The sequence below is a fragment of the Pyxicephalus adspersus genome, chromosome 5, assembly GCF_032062135.1.
Source record: "Pyxicephalus adspersus chromosome 5, UCB_Pads_2.0, whole genome shotgun sequence".
NCBI classification, from domain to species: Eukaryota; Metazoa; Chordata; class Amphibia; order Anura; family Pyxicephalidae; genus Pyxicephalus; species Pyxicephalus adspersus.
In genome coordinates this window covers 12,552,034-12,570,544 of record NC_092862.1, presented here as the reverse complement: position 1 = coordinate 12,570,544, position 18,511 = coordinate 12,552,034, and the positions used below count along the sequence as shown (strand labels likewise).

The 18,511-nt window shown below is 39.4% G+C and overlaps 1 protein-coding gene and 1 non-coding gene across 3 annotated transcripts in view; one reads left to right on the top strand and one right to left on the bottom strand.

Annotated features, from left to right (window-relative positions):
- Positions 1-10,380, top strand: part of NTAQ1 (N-terminal glutamine amidase 1) — a 14,831-nt gene extending 4,451 nt beyond the window's left edge. For both annotated transcript variants that reach the window (XM_072410670.1, XM_072410669.1), the window contains exons 2-6: positions 1,191-1,290; positions 2,466-2,516; positions 3,234-3,382; positions 6,299-6,423; positions 9,971-10,380. In XM_072410670.1, the coding sequence (XP_072266771.1) occupies positions 1,191-1,290; positions 2,466-2,516; positions 3,234-3,382; positions 6,299-6,423; positions 9,971-10,077 (532 nt within the window). In that variant the 3' untranslated portion in view covers positions 10,078-10,380. The remainder of the gene's footprint in view (positions 1-1,190; positions 1,291-2,465; positions 2,517-3,233; positions 3,383-6,298; positions 6,424-9,970) is intronic.
- LOC140332238 (U6atac minor spliceosomal RNA) lies at positions 9,054-9,180 on the bottom strand. The gene has a single exon (XR_011921087.1). It is a non-coding gene; the product is annotated as a U6atac minor spliceosomal RNA (small nuclear RNA).
- Positions 10,381-18,511: the final 8,131 nt, after the last annotated feature.

Genomic DNA, 18,511 nt, shown 5'->3' with positions numbered 1-18,511 from the left:
CGGTCCACCTGTCAGACCAGTGGGCCGCTGCCCGGGGGTTGGGGACCCCTGATTTTAGGGGTTCTATTTATAAATAATTCCCCCAGCCGAATTCTGTGAAAATTCGCTGATGGTCAATTCTACAGTTGTATATTTGTATAGGTCTTCTAATAAAACAATGACTCATGAACAGCTGTCACAATAGGAAGGAATCTAATTTTATTAGCGAGCTGAGAAGGAAATATTTTATAAATAGAGCCCTTGGTGTATCTATATTTTTTAATTAGTTTTGGATAGAGTAGAGAAGCATTGGAGTTTGTCAAGTTTTTCTTTGTGAGATTTCCCCTTTTATATGCACTGTTCTTTCTAACCAACACAAAAAAAGGTAAATCAACAATATTTGAGTTGTCCGCAGATTATGAAAAGAAATCTTTCAATGGGAACGCTTGTCCCAGGAACAACTCTCCAATGGGGATTTCCCTTACTTTAGGATGTCCACTAACTTCCTGTTCAGTCTCTGGAATGGAAAGTGGAATTTCCCCAATGGTACACAGACAGAAAAAAAATGCCTGATATAGTTTAATCCCTTCCTTACTTTCACAAAAAAAATGTTTTCTCTACACACATTTTAAGGTGGTGGCTCAGGAGAGAAAAATAGGTAATAAGACTATAGAAAGTTCAAGATCTTTCTGGCCTGGACTGCAAGAGTAAGGCTACCTACACACGTTAGATTCTTGTCAGAAAGGATATTTCACGATTCTTTCCAATGACAAAAGACTGAGATGCATGAAGGAGCAATGTACATATACAGCACCATTCTGTTCTATGGAGAGGGGAGTAGGAGTAGGAGTGGGGGTGGGGGGGGGGGGGGGGGTTGCGACGGATTGGCACCCCACTGCGCTTTCTCCGCTTCACTTCCATAGCAGTCCTTTGTGGATCAGCTAGAACAGATCCATGAACGAGGTCAGATGGCCACTGTACACACACCAGATTCTCGTCCGATACTAGCCCTAAAGTCATAATCAGATGAGAATTATTTGACGTGTGTATGTTGCCTAAGTGTGTACTCTATGTTTATTTAACACAGACAAAAATATTTGTAATCCCACCCCAATCTGAATGTTAAAAAGGTAAAATATTTTAATAAGAGATCACTGTAAAAATGAATGCCTGATGTGCAATGTAACACATTCATTTTCCTTTCTTTACAGTGAAGAAAATGTGTGGAAGTTGTGTGAACACATCCGAGATCAGAGTGCTAGGCCTCTGCAGGAATTCTATGCTGTTTTCCTGTCCAATGATAAGAGAATGGTAAGACCCCCCAATTCTGCCCCTAGAAGTGAGAAATGTTAGAAGTCAAGATAGACATATATAATTAAAGAAATTTCAAGATTGTGTTGTATATCGATTATATACTGTTCTGTCATTATTTGTTGGCCTGTTTAATTAATTAATGTTTATGATTGAAAAGAAAACTAATAAAGAGATTGAAACAGAATGTAACGGGGGAGCAGAGACACACAAAAGTGAGCAAGAACACTCAAAACCTCTAAGTGGACAAGCTAGGTGTTTAGAGAGAGAGAAATCTGTATATAAGATTGGGCAGCACAGTGGCTCAGTGCTCAGCACTTTGGCCTTTGCCGCGCTGGATCCCAGGTTTCGAATATCAGCCAGGACACTATCTGCATGGAGTTTGCAGGTTCTCCCTGTGTTTGTGTGGGTTTCCTTCCGGTACTCCGGTTTCCTCCCCCATTCCAAAAACTTGCAGTTAGGTGAATTGGCTTCGCCCCAAATTGTCCTTAGACTGTATTAAAGACATATAACTATGGTAGGGACATTAGATTGTGAAGCTCTTTGAGGGACAGCTAATGACATGCTTATGGACTTTGTACAGCGCTGGGTATTATGTCAGCGCTATATAAATACTGTGTAATAATCCAAAACTACATATTGCCAAGGGCTGCCTCCACCCAGCAGGATCCACCTATAACTATAGAATCATGATTGGGTGTAGAAGCCCCTGGAAACTTGTCACAACAATGACACGGTGGCTGCCATTGCTGATGTTCTTACTTCATTACCTTTAGTCCCTTTATAGGTATCCAAATATGACATCCAACTTTTTTCTGACTTTCTTGGTTTGCATACTTGTTCCAGGAGATTCAGAAACAAAGTCAGGAGAAAACAGAAAACACACATTAATGCAGGAAGATCAGTGTTTAGTTAGGACTGTGACAGTGGATATTAAAGTGGGGCTGTATATTTTTCTTGCTGATAATGCAGGAGGTTTGCATTGGAACTGTTGCACACTCTGCTACTTGCTATACAGTGTGGAGAGGCTTATGTCCTGTATTCACAATTGAAGTATCCCTTTAATGCAGAATAAATGAGTGAGGTGTCATAACACATTAAATCCACAAATTGTTATAATCTTTTTTGCTATTTGCTAATCCAAAGCTGTTTTTTTCATGTTCTTTTTCCTGCAGATACCTATTTGGAAACAGCAATGTGGTAGGCCAGGTGAACCTGTAATATGGGTGAGTATCAGGCTGAGTTGTATCATTTTTACAGATAATGGGCCTGATTTATTAAAGCTCTCCGAAGCTGGAGAGGATACACTTTTATCAGTTAGGCTGGGTGATCCCGCAAACCTGGAATTGATCTGGTCCAGGATTAAAAACATTTGCTGACAAATATCCAATAACTTCGAAAAAATCCATTCCAGGTTTGCTGGATGCACTAAATTTCATACTTCCTATCATTTTCTATAAAAACTCTGGAATTTCAAGCTGGTATTATTGATAATGTTCTAATGAGCGTTCCTCTTGCCTATAACTTCATGTGGGAGGACAGTAAAATATATTAATGATGTAAAATGTGTTTCTAACATGGAAACCACATCATTAGGCCTAATTTATTAAAGTTCTCCAAGGCTGGAGAGGATAAACCTTCATCAGTTAAGCTGGGTGATCCAGCAAACCAGGAATGGATTTCTTCAAAGTCATTTTCTAGCAAATGTTTTGAATCCTGGATGAGATCCATTCCAGGTTTGCTGGATTACCCAGCTTCACTGATGAAAATGTATCCTCTCCAGCCTTGGAGAGCTTTAATAAATCAGGCCCATTGTACCTACAAATAATGCAGTTTTGTTTGTACAGGGAAAAATGTGATTGGTTGTATCCAGTGTTGTGGAATATGCAGTAACAATAGATAATTGCATGAATAAATACATTATGACCTTGTTGTGCTTGCAGGATTATCACGTGATCTTGCTCCACGTCTGCAGCAGAGGACAGTCGATGATCTATGATCTAGACAGTGTGCTGCCATTTCCCTGCCCCTGTGAGCTGTATATCAAAGAAGCTCTCCGATCTGATGAGAATATCCGTAGGGACTTCAGAAGGTAAAATATGCAAAGGTATTCTGGTCTATATACCTGACTAATGATTATTATATAGTCTGTTCAGCCAAAAGCTGGCTGCACATCGCATGATGGAGAAACAATACACCTGTGTATGATGCCCCAAGAATTAGTGAGTGACCGTCCTGGAACAGTCTATTGACAGTTTGAGTCTGTTCATGGTTTAATGTTTTTAACTGGAAGGAATAGAGGAGATTTCTAACTTTCCTATTCAGTCTGTGATTGGTCACTTTTCATACACCAGTAAATGGTTTCTTGTTTGTCCAAAAAATGTACATATCATGTCACAATCTGACCCAATCGATGGCCAGCTTTTTTTTTTTTTACTAACTGGCAGATTAAGGATTAGGTTTGATTATTATGATTCAGCTTCTAATAGAGCTTTATTAGTTTAAAAAAAAAAGAATAAATGTGGTGCTGGTGTTTAAAGGCACTATGTTATGTAAAATCCTAAAAACTACTGCTAAGCTGTACATCATATGAATCGTATAGTGTAACTGTGGGCCTAAATTTATTAAAGTACTCCAAGACTGGAGAGGATACACTTTTATTGGTGAACCTGGTTGATGCAAAAAAACCTGGAATGTATCTGGTCTAGGATGCAAAACATTTGCTAACAAATAGCAAATGACTTTTAAGAAATTTTTTCCAGGTTAGCTGATTCACCCAGGTTCACTGATGAAACGTTATACTATCCAGCCTGGGAGAGCTTCAATAAATCAAATGTGTGTTCATTTATACATCTCCTACATTGTAAGCTCATCAGGGCAGGGTCCTCTCCTCCTCCTGTGTCACTGTCTGTACTTGTCTGTCATTTGCAACCCCTATTTAATGTACAACACTGCGTAATATGTTGGCGCTATATAAATCCTGTTTATTATTAATAATGATAAAAATAACATGACCCTGACTTCTGTAATCATGGATGCAGTTCCAAGGGTGACCACTAGAAGTCACTCTTGGATAGCGTGTAAGCACTGAAGTTGCTGAATTCATTTAAGAACAAGCGCCATCATTTTACGCAGCGCTGCACATAGTCATAGTCATGTCACTAGCTCACAATCTAATGTCCCTACGTCAGTCATATGTCTTTATTATAGTCTATGGTCAATTTTGGGGGGAAGCCAATAAACCCTAACTGCATGTTTTTGGGATGTGGGAGGAAACCGGAAACCCACGCAAACATGGGGCGAACCTGCAAACTCCATGCAGATAGTGTCCTGGCCGAGATTCGAACCTGGGACCCAGTGCTCAAAAGCCAGAGCGCTAACCTCTGAGCCACTGTGCTGCCCTATGATCCCCTACAATGATCCCCTACAATGATCTTTATTGTGAATCCCTGTCTGGATCTGTGCTTGCTGCTTTCTTCATCATGTCCATTTGCGACGCCTTATTATTTTGTATTGTGACCCATATTCATGGTGACTTCCACCTGTCTTACAGAGTACTGCACTCTCCATTGGAAGTACTTAGCTATAAAAAAATGATACTTTCTTGTAAATATGTGCTGCTGATCAGCAGCCAATTTCTGTCTGCATCCCAGAAGTTCCTGACTTTAAAGTGTGTTTAAAATACCAAATATATTCTCCATCAGAACCCCATGTTACGATGACCACATTGGAGCACAATCGGGGTTCAGGTCTATTTCAGTTTATTTAGCAGGATTTCTCAACCAGGGGTTGCTGGGGGTTCCTTGAGCAATGAGCAATATCTGCCTCTCAGGTCAGACTAAGTGACACCAATGATCTTTTTGGCTATTTGTAAGAGTGACAATCTTCTCCATGTCCAGCAATGTAAGAGGAATTCTTCCCACAGACCATCCTGCTAATGTACTGTGAGCTGTAGATATAGTAACTATAGGAGGGGTTCCCTGAAGATCTGAAAATTATTTCAAGGGTTCCCCCATGTTAAAAAGGTTGAGAAAGGCTGAACTAAAGTACAGGAGGAAATGTCTTCACTGCATGAGAACTAGGTATTATTTTATTAATAGCTGCAGCATTAGAAATATTAAAAATTACCCCCGAAATAACGTTGCCTTTTAAAGCTCATACGACCATTTATTTATTGGGTTAATATTTATTTCTTCAGTAATATTTGTTTTATAGCTAATTGGTCACATACATTCATCTCACCACATTTCAACCCTTTCTTTTAAATTATGAACTTGGGGTGGACACAGACAACAAATTATTCTAATTATATTTTATACCTAAAAAAAAATGTTTCTTACACCTTCCAGGACTCTGGCACCAAGGTTGAGGATGTCTATGTGCCCTGTCCTCTCACCCCTGAAATCTTGAATTCAGTGCTACAGAAACTAACTATAAAAACCAAAAAGAAATTATTCAAATAATTAGGACTCAAAACTTTTCAACCTAAATCTTTTACAAAAATTAGAGCTAGTTACATATATTTTTACGCTATTAGTCCTTTTATTAAAGGCACCAGGCTGAAAGTTAAGTTGGAGTTCACTTTTAGGAACAGAATGTAGATAAACTATGCCTTGTGCTGATGAATGTTAATCTACAGATTACATGCAGTAAGCATGTGATTAATGTTGGTTGTAGCTAAGCTCCCAGCCACAGGATCAGGCTGCTACTGGCTGTGCTGTAGAAGGGACCAGGGACCACATTGTATGGTTCCTTATTATGTGATTACTATGATGGCAAATTATTATTGGTATTTTAAAGCAGGAAAAATGTGCTACCGTACAATCTCCTCCAGTTTGTCACTTTGTATGCTATGTGAAATGTGTTCGAAAGAATGTAAACATAGAGTACATATTTACATATATATACTTAGAGAGAGAGATATCTTAATAATCTATATCATATTTTTTTGTATTTACATAATAACGTCTGATATTCATGCCAATAACTTCACTTTTTTTTATTCTAGAAAGCTACGATTAACTCAGGCAGATGAGTTTCTAAGGACGTTTGCTTCTGATCGCTCTCATATGAAATACTCTGGCAATAAATGGAAGAAGCCCCCACCACCTTATCCTTGTATCCAAACTGCAGGTCAGTTCCCTTCTGATTGGCTGATTTTAAACTGACAACTGAACACAGAATGCTTTCCCTCCTTGTTTGTGGAAATGGCCAATACATAGTACAGAACCCGACATCTTATACTATTTTTTGTCTGTATCCAGGGGTTCTTCTACATAACGGCTTCTGATGAGCAGCATGCACTGCACAGGTCATTTGCTGCGTTATTAGAACTGTTTTGTTTTATGATTTAGACCTAAGTAGCTATGAACTGCTGAGGAGACATGGAAACCACATACAAAACTAAACATTAGATATGTTTTGTCTGTAACAGAATGTTAGATTTAATAGAAAAGAAATATCATTTTTAGCATAGTTTGCAAATCAACCAATCAAAGTCAGACTTGAAATTTCATATGTGGTTGGTGATGTAGGACATTACGCAGTACAGGATATTCGGTTTAGGATAAACATTCCTACCACATGCTGCCTTCATATAAGAGAGGGGGTGGGAAAAAGATGTCTTTTAGGCAACAAAACAAAGAGCGCTTCAATACTTATTATATCAGAAACGCTTATTTAATACATGAATATCACACATAGCAATTTTTGGCTATACGTGGTTCTACTACATATTCAGTAATCAATATCAATCACCAATGATCACAAGGAGTGACAAGATCATATGACTCATATGAATGCAAATCTATTATAACTGCTCAAGTTTCCTTCCCTTTCCCGACACCTTTCGCTCAATGGCTTCCTCAGGGGTTTCTGAAACTTTTATTGGTAGTGAGTAGTTGTTAGTGTTGTTCAATATGAGGAAGGTATGATTGATGGTGTTAGTAGTGAAGTTTAGTTTTGTTGCCTATAAGTCATTCTTTTCCCTTCCCCTCTCTTATATGATTAATACTGGCATGGCAACCCTTGTTTATGAAAATGATTCTCCTTTGGTAAAACTTTCCTTCCCTCTTCCTACATGTGGCACTCACCTTGCCTTGTTTTAAAAATAAAACCTTGGCAGCAGGAAAATATAAATCTCTAACTCCCCAAAGTGTCCCAGAGGCTGTGAGGTTACTGCGTCACTGCTTGTAGGGTAAGCTAAGTTTTAAGGTCACTGCTAGAAGGGGGAACTGAGCTGCTAAAAAAATGATATGAATGATTTTCAATGCTATTGCAGTTAAGGCTGAATTAAAGTTCCATTTTTACAAATCCAGCATCGGACATGGAATTATTGTAGAAAGAGTTGTCCATTCTGTAATAATCTCTCCTCCTGGATACCTCCAGGTATCTGGAAAAAGTTTAGCTGTGAAAAAAGCTTAGCTGTGTATGCCAGAACACCTAGCTATCCCAGCTTCCCCTGCACGTGCTGGGGATGAATAACTCCTGCATGGCAGTTACCTCATCCCAACCCAGCCATTCAGGATTGCTGAATATTGTCCCAAGGTAGAGAAGAAAGTATAAAATAATGGCATCCAGTAAGCAAATGGGAACAGGTGAGTCTCTTTGGTTTTATTCCTCGTTAATTTTGAAGGATGAATTTGTTTGCAGTTCCTGCAGCTTCAGAGTTCAGTGAGGTCTTGTTTTATAATCTGTTGATGGCTTGTTAAGGATTTGCAAATACCTAAATGTCTTTAGACATCAGTGTTCTCCCGAACCTATTTTAGCCGGGCGCACCACCCAGCACTTTTCATTAACCACTCAGCAGTGTTGGGTGGTTACTGAAAAGTTGGGGTCACAATACAGGAATTACCACCCATTTCTTTATACCCAGCCTAAAAACATTCTTTGGAAGATACTAGACATGTTCCATTTAATAAAAAAAAAAAAAACAGTAGTACTCAGTACTAACCTTTTCATAACCTCACCTAGACTAGGCACAGGTACTCTTTGTCCTGTTAGTCCTCACAGCTCCTCCACAGTTTACCTCCTGTAAGAAAACTACACCAAACAGTGCCAGTAGCTCCTTACCCAAGACGCTTGTGAAAGTGTGTGGTGTGGTATTCACAGCAACATATTTTCAGACCTGATACTGATTCTAATGTGACCAGAATTATTTTTTAACCTTTTCCAAAGTCTTGAGTAAAATTAATCTTCTTTGTTGTCCTGAACAAATAAAAATCTTTCCAAAAAATCCATAGCAGTGTAAAAATACATCAAGCCTTGTTCTGATTTCACATGCAGCATTCCAGAATCTCACTGGCTCACGTTGATCTGCATTGGATGAAGCTTTGACAGATGTGCTAGTTTTAAATAAACCTGCTCAGAAATGTTTACAACACAAAAACCAGACCGATCAACATTTGCAGCTGTTACTTTGTTACATGCTTGTTTAATGCCGTATGTCTGATGTCAATCTTTTCCATTAATTATAATTGCACAACTTATTAGAATATTAAAATTTGTATTTAATATTATTATTATTATTATTATTAATAATAATAATAATAATAATAAAAAACAGGATTTAAATAGTGCCAATATATTACGCAGCACTGTACAAAAATAAGGGTTGCAAATGACAGACAGATACAGACAGTGACACAGGAGGAGAGGACCCTGCCCCGAAAAGCTTACAATCTTATAGGTGGAGGAAGTAACACACAAAAGGAGGGGGAGATTTTTAGTGGTGGGAAGAAGTGACAGTTTTAAAACACAGAAGAAAAAAAACATGGTTAGAGATGCCACAAAATAAGTGGCAATGCCTTAACTGTTCATGTGTTGTAAAGGTCACAGCTACCTCTTCCATCCTTGTGAAGAGTGCTAACCTTCTCTCCTTTCATACAATACTTTTTACATACAACAATTTTACTATCACAGTTTTCTGAGCTTCTTTAAAGTATGAGCCTATTCAGGCTTGCACATTTTGGTAAAATGGTGCCATTAAATTTTTAATGACCTAGCGCCGCAAGGATGCCTCATCCAAACTAAAGGGGCTAAAGGAGGCTAGGTATGATTTACAAGGATGGATGTGGTTGGAGTGGTATTGGGAGCAGAGATATCATATTAAATATAGTATATCTCTATAGTATAGTAAGTTTTCTTTAATGCCCATTGTGGTGGCTCAGTGGTTACCACTCTGGCCTTTGCAGCGTTGGGTCCCAGGTTTGAATCTCGGCCAGAACATTATCTGCATGGAGTTTGCAGGTTCATCCCCAGTTTGTGTAGGTTCCCCTGGGTACTCCAGTTTCCTCCCACATTCCAAAAACATGCAGTTAAGTTAATTGGCTTCCCCCCAAAATTGACCTTAGACTGTATTAAAGACATATGACTTTAGAAGGGACATTAGATTGTGAGCTCTTTTGAAGGACAGCTAGTGACATGACTAAAGACTTTGTACAGCGCTGCTTAATATGTTGATGCTATATAAATACAGAGTAATAATAATAATTATGGAACATTTGGTAACCCGATATTCAGAATCGCACCTCATTGTTCTCATTTCCTCACACATATTAAAGGTGAATGAGTTTCATGAGATATGCTCATCATGTTTACATTGACAGTCTGTAACAATACACAGCAATGTTTAATTTTAGCATCCATGAGAGAGTTTGAATTGTTGCTTTGATGGTTTCAGAATCCTCAATGAACCTGGATGATTTCATCAGCATGGATCCCGCCGTGGGATATGGCAAAGTGTATACACTGGAAGAGTTTAAAGAGCGTTTCAGCACCCCTGTATGATGTCTTCCAGTCTGCTCATTCATGAGGACAATGCAGAGAAACCATCTACTGTTCACAGCAAGTTTCCACTGTGCATAATTCATTCCACCCATTGTCGGTGTTCCACTTCTCAGCTTCATTCAGCTGCACAGGAGCCTTACAAAACGGGCTGGAGGACTGACACTGCTCCATATGACTTTATAAGGTTTCTGTTTTATTCTTCAATCACCAGCAGAATTTTGTCAATTTTAAAGTGAAAGAAAATATTGTAAGGAAAGTTTTTTTTCATATAAGTCTGTAATAAAATGAATCATGCTTTAAAAAGCTAAATAGTAATGTTTGTATATAAACATGTGTATATCTTTTGGGGGCATCGGACCGGTTGCAGCACTGGTTGCAATCATCACCCCAACAAAGATTTGGCTGCCGCCTCTGGCAACTACCAGAGAGAACCTTGTATAAGCTGCAAGGAGACTGTACAGATCACACGTGGCTTCCTAGGAGAATGACGTCAAGCCCAGAGGGAGAGAACTGAGACATTGAGTTGGCAGACACTCTGACATTTCCAAAAGTTTGCTCATTACTGCCTGGCATTTATATTTTGCATGGGCAGCCTAAAAGTATTAAACATCATTTGTATAACATCTGCATTAGGTGGTGACAGGGTCTCTGTCTGGATAAATATACAGGAGACGATATTGTTAAAGAACATACTAAGCTATAAAGAAATAATTGGTGTGATAGTCATTGAACTAGCACTGTCAAAAACAGCAGTCATGTTCATATTGTGACAGGTTCCCTTTAATGCCTGATCCTCATCCACTACAAAATAGCAGGTGTGTGGGCTGGCTGAACATGCAAAAGATCAAAAGCTTGAGTAATTTAGTAATATTTGCCAACATCTGATATTAATCCTGCCATGTAAGGCTAACTGGATTTTTTCATTTTTTTTCCTTGTTTTTGTCTTTCCTAAAAGAAAGATTTGCCATGTGACAACCCGTTTGTAGGCAGGCCAATTCCTGCCTGCATGTGCTCCAGTGGTGCAGTTCATTATTTAGAACAAGCTTCCTGTTTGTGACAACAATGTTTGCATCTGTGTAATGACAATCAGCACAGTGACTTAAGGTGCGTACACACTTCCAATTTTTATCGTTCCAATCGATCGACGAACGATCGATTGGGCAAAAAATCGTTCGTAAAAAAGTAACCAACGACGCCAACGAACGAGGAAAGTCGCTGGAAACGAACGACCGGACCGGCGGATCGGATTGGACGACGATCGTTGAACATCTTTCGTGTGTACGGTCATTCGTTGGTCGTCCATGTTCAGAGCATGCGTGATGAACGAACGTCCGTTCACTTTCCTGTCGTGCACATAGTTCCTCTATCGCTTAAACGATCGTATCTATTGTGTGTACAATATCTACGAACGATCGTGTCGTTACCTCTATGTGCAGTATCGGTGCTATACGATCGTTCATATATATCGTGCAGGAACGTTCGTCGTTCGTTTTCCGACGATAATAATTGGAAGTGTGTACGTAGCTTTACAGTCTCCCCTAGAAGCACATGTGACAGGGTGACAACTGAGGAAAGTAACAAGGAGACACAAAGACTTCTCACTTCATACATAACAGGGATTTCTATGACAGGATCTGTAGTAATTGTTAAAAGCTGAATACCATGGTAAACAAGAAAGAAATTAAAGAAAGCTGGGGTTTACTTCGAAAATACACAAATATATTGTGCAATGATAAATAAATAAGTGTGGCTATCATAACAAACATGTTTAACAATTAAGTGAGTTTTGGTCTTTCCCTTTAATGCCATGGGACATAGGACCAGATATCTAGACAATAATGATCCCTGGGCCATTATAAAAATACTTCCTTTATCCTGACGCGTTTCGTCGGTAGGCCTCTTCAGGTAATATATAGAGACCGTTTGCACAGTGGATAATGGTGGGATTTCCTCTTATGAAAGGAGGTACTCTTTATTGGTTGGATATGATCCAAACAATATCCTTAATCTTTTACTTCTACTTTCTCAATAATTTAAACTTCCAGACACTGGGAGTTGGGTGCCAAAATGACATCCCTCTGTACGCACCACTTCACTAGCTAAATACCAGCCTTTTATTCAGTCTTACACAGTTGTACAGGCTACTCTCCTGAAATGATTGCACACTATGAACGTATAGCAATGTACATTAGAAGCTGCAGCTAATCATCTGATTTCCTTGCTGCATTACCTAGTTCCTTTTTCCCCAAACCGATTGTCTATCTCCCATCACTTTCGTTTATTGAATTTTGTTCTTTCAATCGTGGAAGTTCTTTATCACATGTAAGTGTTACCCAGGGTGCTATGCATGTAAATGCCCCAAATTACCTGGATGGAAATCCACCCATTAAGGCATGTTGCTTTTTAAATAGCCCGCTACAAGAGCCAAATAAAGAGTACTGAGGCAGGGATGTATTCAGTAAGTTATGTACAGCACCTTGCAGACCCTTTCTACCATGACCAGCTTGCATTATACAGAGGTGCACGAAACAAAATAATGAAATCAGTCAAAATAAAATAAGGAATGGAATGCAAAAGTTTTATTTATTTTTTTTGATGAAAAGGAATAACTAGGGTTACATAGTTACATAGTGAGTCAGGCTGAAAAAAGACATCAAGCTCAACCACTAGGGAAATAAACATATCCCAGATATAAAACCCTATAGACATAGTTGATCCAGAGGAAGGCCAAAAAAAACCCTGGTACAATTTGCTCCAACAGGGGAAAAATTCCTTCCTGATTCCATGAGGCAATCAGATGTTCCCTGGATCAGCAGTCTCTGTTAACTTTACTTTAAAGCTTTAATACCCAGTCATGTTCTGTGCTTCTAGAAATCATGCAGTTTTTTCCTAAAGCAATCTATAGAACTTGCTGAAACTTCTTCCTGAGTTTTAGCAGGTACTAAAAGTTCAAAAATATCCACAACCAGTTTATTTTTTGTTTATGTAGCAGTTGGTGAGATTTAGTCTCTCTTACTTGTGCTAGTAATCATTGTCACTGGAAATGAAAATTTGGGGGAAAAAAAAGGTGTCGCTGGAACAGAAAAACAGGGGAAGTCTTTCAGTGGAGACACTTGTTGCAGAGAGAACTGTAAAATACTAAAATAGAATATTCCTCTCATAATTTTTGTCTGTTTCCAAGAATGAACCCAAATAATAAAAAATGATTTTATTTTACATGTAATTGAGCTCCAAAATTAAAGCGGAACTAAAGTTTGCAACCGGCCAGGTGTTTACAGCACAAAGGGAGATGTGGTGTCCCATCTGCAATAAAGCACACTTACCTACCTGATAACTTCTGTTAAAATCACTAATCTGCGCATGTGTAGCTCAGGGTAAGAAGCTGTAATACCCAGCGAATCCCGGCTTCCCCTGTAGCTGCCAGGATTGAATGAAATCCTGTGCCGGGGTTAAATCATCTCAGTTCAGCCAATAAATATAGCTGAAGAACGAAACCAGGAAGAGGAGGAAAGGAAGATGTTGGCGTCTGTGACGGAACAGGGACCTTTCCTTTCTGCAATATACCTATTGCCATTTATTGGGGGAAAAAAAGGATTTAGGTGTACTTTAAATGTGAAATAACTGCAAACGAGCACACCAACCTTGTGCAATACGATTTTATCCCACATGTCATTGGATCTGATTTATTAAAGCTCTCCATGGCTGGAGGGGATACACTTTCATTAGTGAATCTGGGTGATCAAGCAAACCTTGAATGGATCTGCTCCAGGATTCAAAACATTTGGTAGCAAATGACTTTTAAGAAACCCATTCCGGGTTTGCTGGATCACCCAGCTTCAGTGATGAAAGTGTATCTTCTCCAGCCTTGAAGAGCTTTAATAAATTAGGCCCAATGTCGGGATCCCATTGGATACCAGATAACTTTAATCCATTTTTTTTAGGAAAGCTCTTTAATTCTTTGCAAAGTTTTTGAAGTTTTTCAGGAAAACTAGTTTTGTAAATTAGGATGAAAATAAAAAAATCTGGTTTAATTTTTTTGCGACCTCGTCAAAGTTAGTGACTGCATATCAAAGTCCCAAAAGGATGAGAGAATGAAGTCTGCTGAGAAAATATGCGGACAGGAAAATATTCATTTCTTTAAGTGTTTGTAAAGTGATTAAGATCTCCCCCCTACTGATCCAGCTCTGTGAACCATACACAAGACAGTTTGATTGTGAAATATGACAGCTTGTCCTGTATTTCACTAGTAAAACAGGCTCATTTTCTGATGGCCAGTACTGCAAAGTCCCTGCCATGTAAACACAATCTTGGATGCTTCATCCTCGTATATCACCGAGGAACGGCCATCAAGAATGAAGCTGCGATCGTGGGAACATCCCCACCCTGTAATAATTGCTAATCTGCTGGGGACTTTGGGAGATGAGTGCAGCAAGGTCCCTTCTGTGCCAAACTGGCTGTGTCAGGACCACAATGAGAAGAGACATGATCTGTACATGTAAAATTGTCTCTGTCCGGTGCTCATTGGCCTTGTAGAGAGCAGACACAACTGTTAGACATTTCCAGGTGGCTCCTCGTGGTCTGCAGCCACAACCTCTGCATTGGTTCCTAGCACTGACAACAGGCTATCACAGATCACTCACTTCCACCAACCAGTCATCCCCTATGTAGCATCCCAACCACAAGCAGAATTCACTGGGTGAACATATAGTAATTGCACAGCAACCTTACCGTCCTGAACGTACACTGAAAGTAACAATAGCTCATTCTACTTTTAATAAATCCTCAGAATCAGGAGTAGAACTGCTCCAGGAACATATTTTTATTATTAATCTGTATTTAAAAACGTATTACACAGGACTGTACAGTTTTCTCCCCGGCCCCTTTTAGCTGGGTGCACCACCCAGCACTTTTCAGTGACCACCCAGAAGGTTTTTGGGTGACAACTTATCAATATGGGGGCCACCACCCACCCACAGCTTCTTCTTCCCACCCAGCTTGTAATAAAAACAGTTGTACATTAAATAGGGATATATATATATATAATTATTATTATTATTATTATTAATAAACAGGATTTATATAGTGACAACATATTACGCAGCGCTGTCCATTATATAGGGGTTGCAAAAGACAGACACATCGGCAGGTGACACAGAACCACCCGAGGTGTCAAGTCTAATTGGCTCCTGGCCTTCACAAGAGCACCCCACATGGAGTGATGGGCCAGCGCCCCCAGTGGCCAGTGGACTACTTTGCTGCAAGGAGGTCAACAGGTCACAGCCCCCAGGCTTTCCCCAGCAGGAGTGATAGGAACCAGACAACTTCAGTGTAGTAATGGCTATCAGGCAGGAACATGTCAAGTCAGGGCAGAGAAGTAGAACAGGGGAGGTCAGGGCAGGTGGCAACCAAGGCAAGTCATGTAACAGGCTGAGGCAGGGCAGCCAGCAAAGTCAAGGTTAAAATCTAGAAGCGCAGAATCAGGGGCACATTAGGGATCCAGCAAACAGAGCCCAGAATTAGAGAGGCTTAAATAGGACTAGCAGCCAATATTAAGGCAGAATCATGATCAGGAACTAATCTTATTGGCTGCAGGACATACTCCTTAATCCCCTCCTGCTTATCACAGTGTTCCGGGGATGCAAAGGTAGTCAGAATTCATTTATCTAAAGGGAGGCTGGGGATGCTAAAAGCTGTTAAACAGAGGAGAGGTAACAGCCTCCCTACTACTGGAGACCCATTCCACCTGTATGGTTTTAGTTACACCTTGGACACAGATAAGATGTTCAAGTGTCATATGTAGAGTATTTGTAACTCTTTATTTTATATGATATATATACATATATATATATTATAAAAAAATACTACAAAACAACATATTTGACATGAAGATTTCTTGACATATCAAACCAATGGTTCCTGGTTATCAGCATTCCCTCAACAGCTCACATCAATATCGGAAGTCTAGCAGATGGAGAGGTGACCTAATGGACAAGGTGGTAGCTCTTTTTAGATGTTCAGCTGTAAATATTGCACCCTTCTTTATTCTCACATGAATTCATTTTAAAAGTTACCACCATTGCAGCCTCTGGGAGACATTGCCAGCAGCACTTTCGGTTTTGCTGCAGACCCCTCCTGACCTTAGTAAATGAAGTCAGCGCTTGGCAATAGTTTACATTGGTAGCTTACACTATAATCATTTACATTTCCTGTTTTTACCACTGTCTAGACACAACTATATCTCTCAAATGGAGCGCTCAGTGAAATTATAAGGACGAGTCACACCTCACTGGAAAAGTTGCAACAGTTCTTTGGAAAGCTTGTAAAATGAAAAAAGGGGAAAAAATCTAAAAGATTTGACATTATTTTATACCAAAGCTTCAGTCTATATATAAAAAGAAGCTACTCCCAAGAACAGAAATGTAAAATTTGGCAGCTCTACAGTCATTGGATGGTGAGGGTCCCAAATGCACAACATTCCAGCTCATGGCCCCCGTTATATTCTGTCAACTTGTGCTCTGTAAAATGTGGGGGCCCTGGAAGATTGCCCAGTCTGCTCCAAGGACAGCAAAGTTGGTTTTCTGTACTGTACTGTATCTATAGGGAAGTATTGTTATCACCAGGGGTGCAGTCATAAAAAAAGAAGAGGGGGCACGGTACTATCCATGGCGAGCGCGCATCATTGTTATGTAAATGTGCCTGCCCCACTACAACCTTGACTATGTGTCACTCAAAGGGGAAAAAACTTCCAACAGAGTGACATAATGATGCCAGAACCTGGTTGTGTTCAGAGAAATAACCCGCCCACCGCCCCAAGCCTGCAATTCCATACGGGAGACACGGTCCGCGGCTCTGGCTGGGATTGGAACGATAAAAATTGGAAGTGTGTACGCACCTTTAGAAGAAAAATCACTGATTGGGTCAATAAGGAAATTTTTGAAAAATTGGGGGATAATGTAGCATGAAATATCAATTTTGATTTGAACATGTTGATTAAACTGTTTAGGGCCAAATGTTCTGATGTTGTCCTTATTGGCCAATTAATTGTTTTATTTGCTAATTTGTACTGGTTGTGTAGGACGATATAGAAAAGGTAGCTATAAACCTGCCTAGGAACCCTTACAATGCACCAATGTCTGGGTTCAGGCTGCCATCAACGCTATAAAAAATGGCGACTTGATGGTCTCTTTCCTATTCATACCATTGGCAAAAAGCTTAATTTCTACCAGCCAGACTAATACCCAGTCAAGTGACAACCCCAGTGGGCATGTACATCTCTTAATGTTCTACGGTGAGAAAGAAGGACACATTTTATGACAAGTATGTAGGCAAAGGTCACACCTCTGCTAGAAGTGCATTACTGCGTCAATGAAGAATTAATATGTAAACATATATTTTTTCTTTTTTAAACCAAAGTGCAGCTATATTGCAGCTTATCTGTCCTTAGATATGCAGACTGCACTAGTTTTCCTGTATTTTTACATGCAATCCTGCACATAAAATACTTCATGTATTTGTATGTGGGGGCAGCCTTAGTTATCACCCATACATTGCTGCAAAAAGGGAAAAGATCATACACCAAATGTAAAATACACTTACAAAAGCACACGTGAGAAGCAGCACATGTAGGGGCTGGGCACACAAAGTTTCCACTGCCTCAAGAAGGAAGAGGAGTCTATATTCCCCACCAAAACTAGAAACCTGCTGTTATGTGAGTAGGTGGTGATATCCTGGAGTGCTAGCTATCACCTCAAGATGATCAACATAGAAGGAAGCAGAAATGCCCCCACATTGGTGCCTTGAGGTCTAAGCACTTTTCTCATTTTGTCTCTTGGATGGCCCAATAAATTGCCGAAACCTTTTGGACAACCTCAGCATTATACATGTTATGTGAATTACTTTTGGATTTCTTTTGGACAATTTCTCCCCTCTCCGCTTATATTTTCCCTTTTGTGACTTTTGTGTGTCCAGGTTGTAGGCTTTTTGTTTGGTTTACTAGTCCATCAAGTTAAACCACTAGGTAAATAAACATATCCCAGATATAAAACCCTATGGACATAGTTGATCCAGAAGAAGGCAAAAAACCCTGGTTTTAAAGGAAATGTTTTCATTTATCTCCTTTACGTGGTGAATAGATAAAACTAGTGGCTTACACAATAAATATTGTTCTGCTATCCTTTCCTGTCTCAGAAAATGATAGTAAAGCATTTCTATCAAGATCAAATATTTTCTGTATTTCTACAAAATGTTCATGAAAAATGTAAACCAATGCAGCCACAACATCTAAGTGTTGGAAATATGCAATATATTACATTTATGTTTTAATTTTAGGACTACTTTTTCTTCAGTTGAATTTTTAAAACAACCAATGGAAGGCTACGTACACGCATCAGATGATTCTCATCTGATTACCGTTTCAGGGCTAGTATTGAAGGAG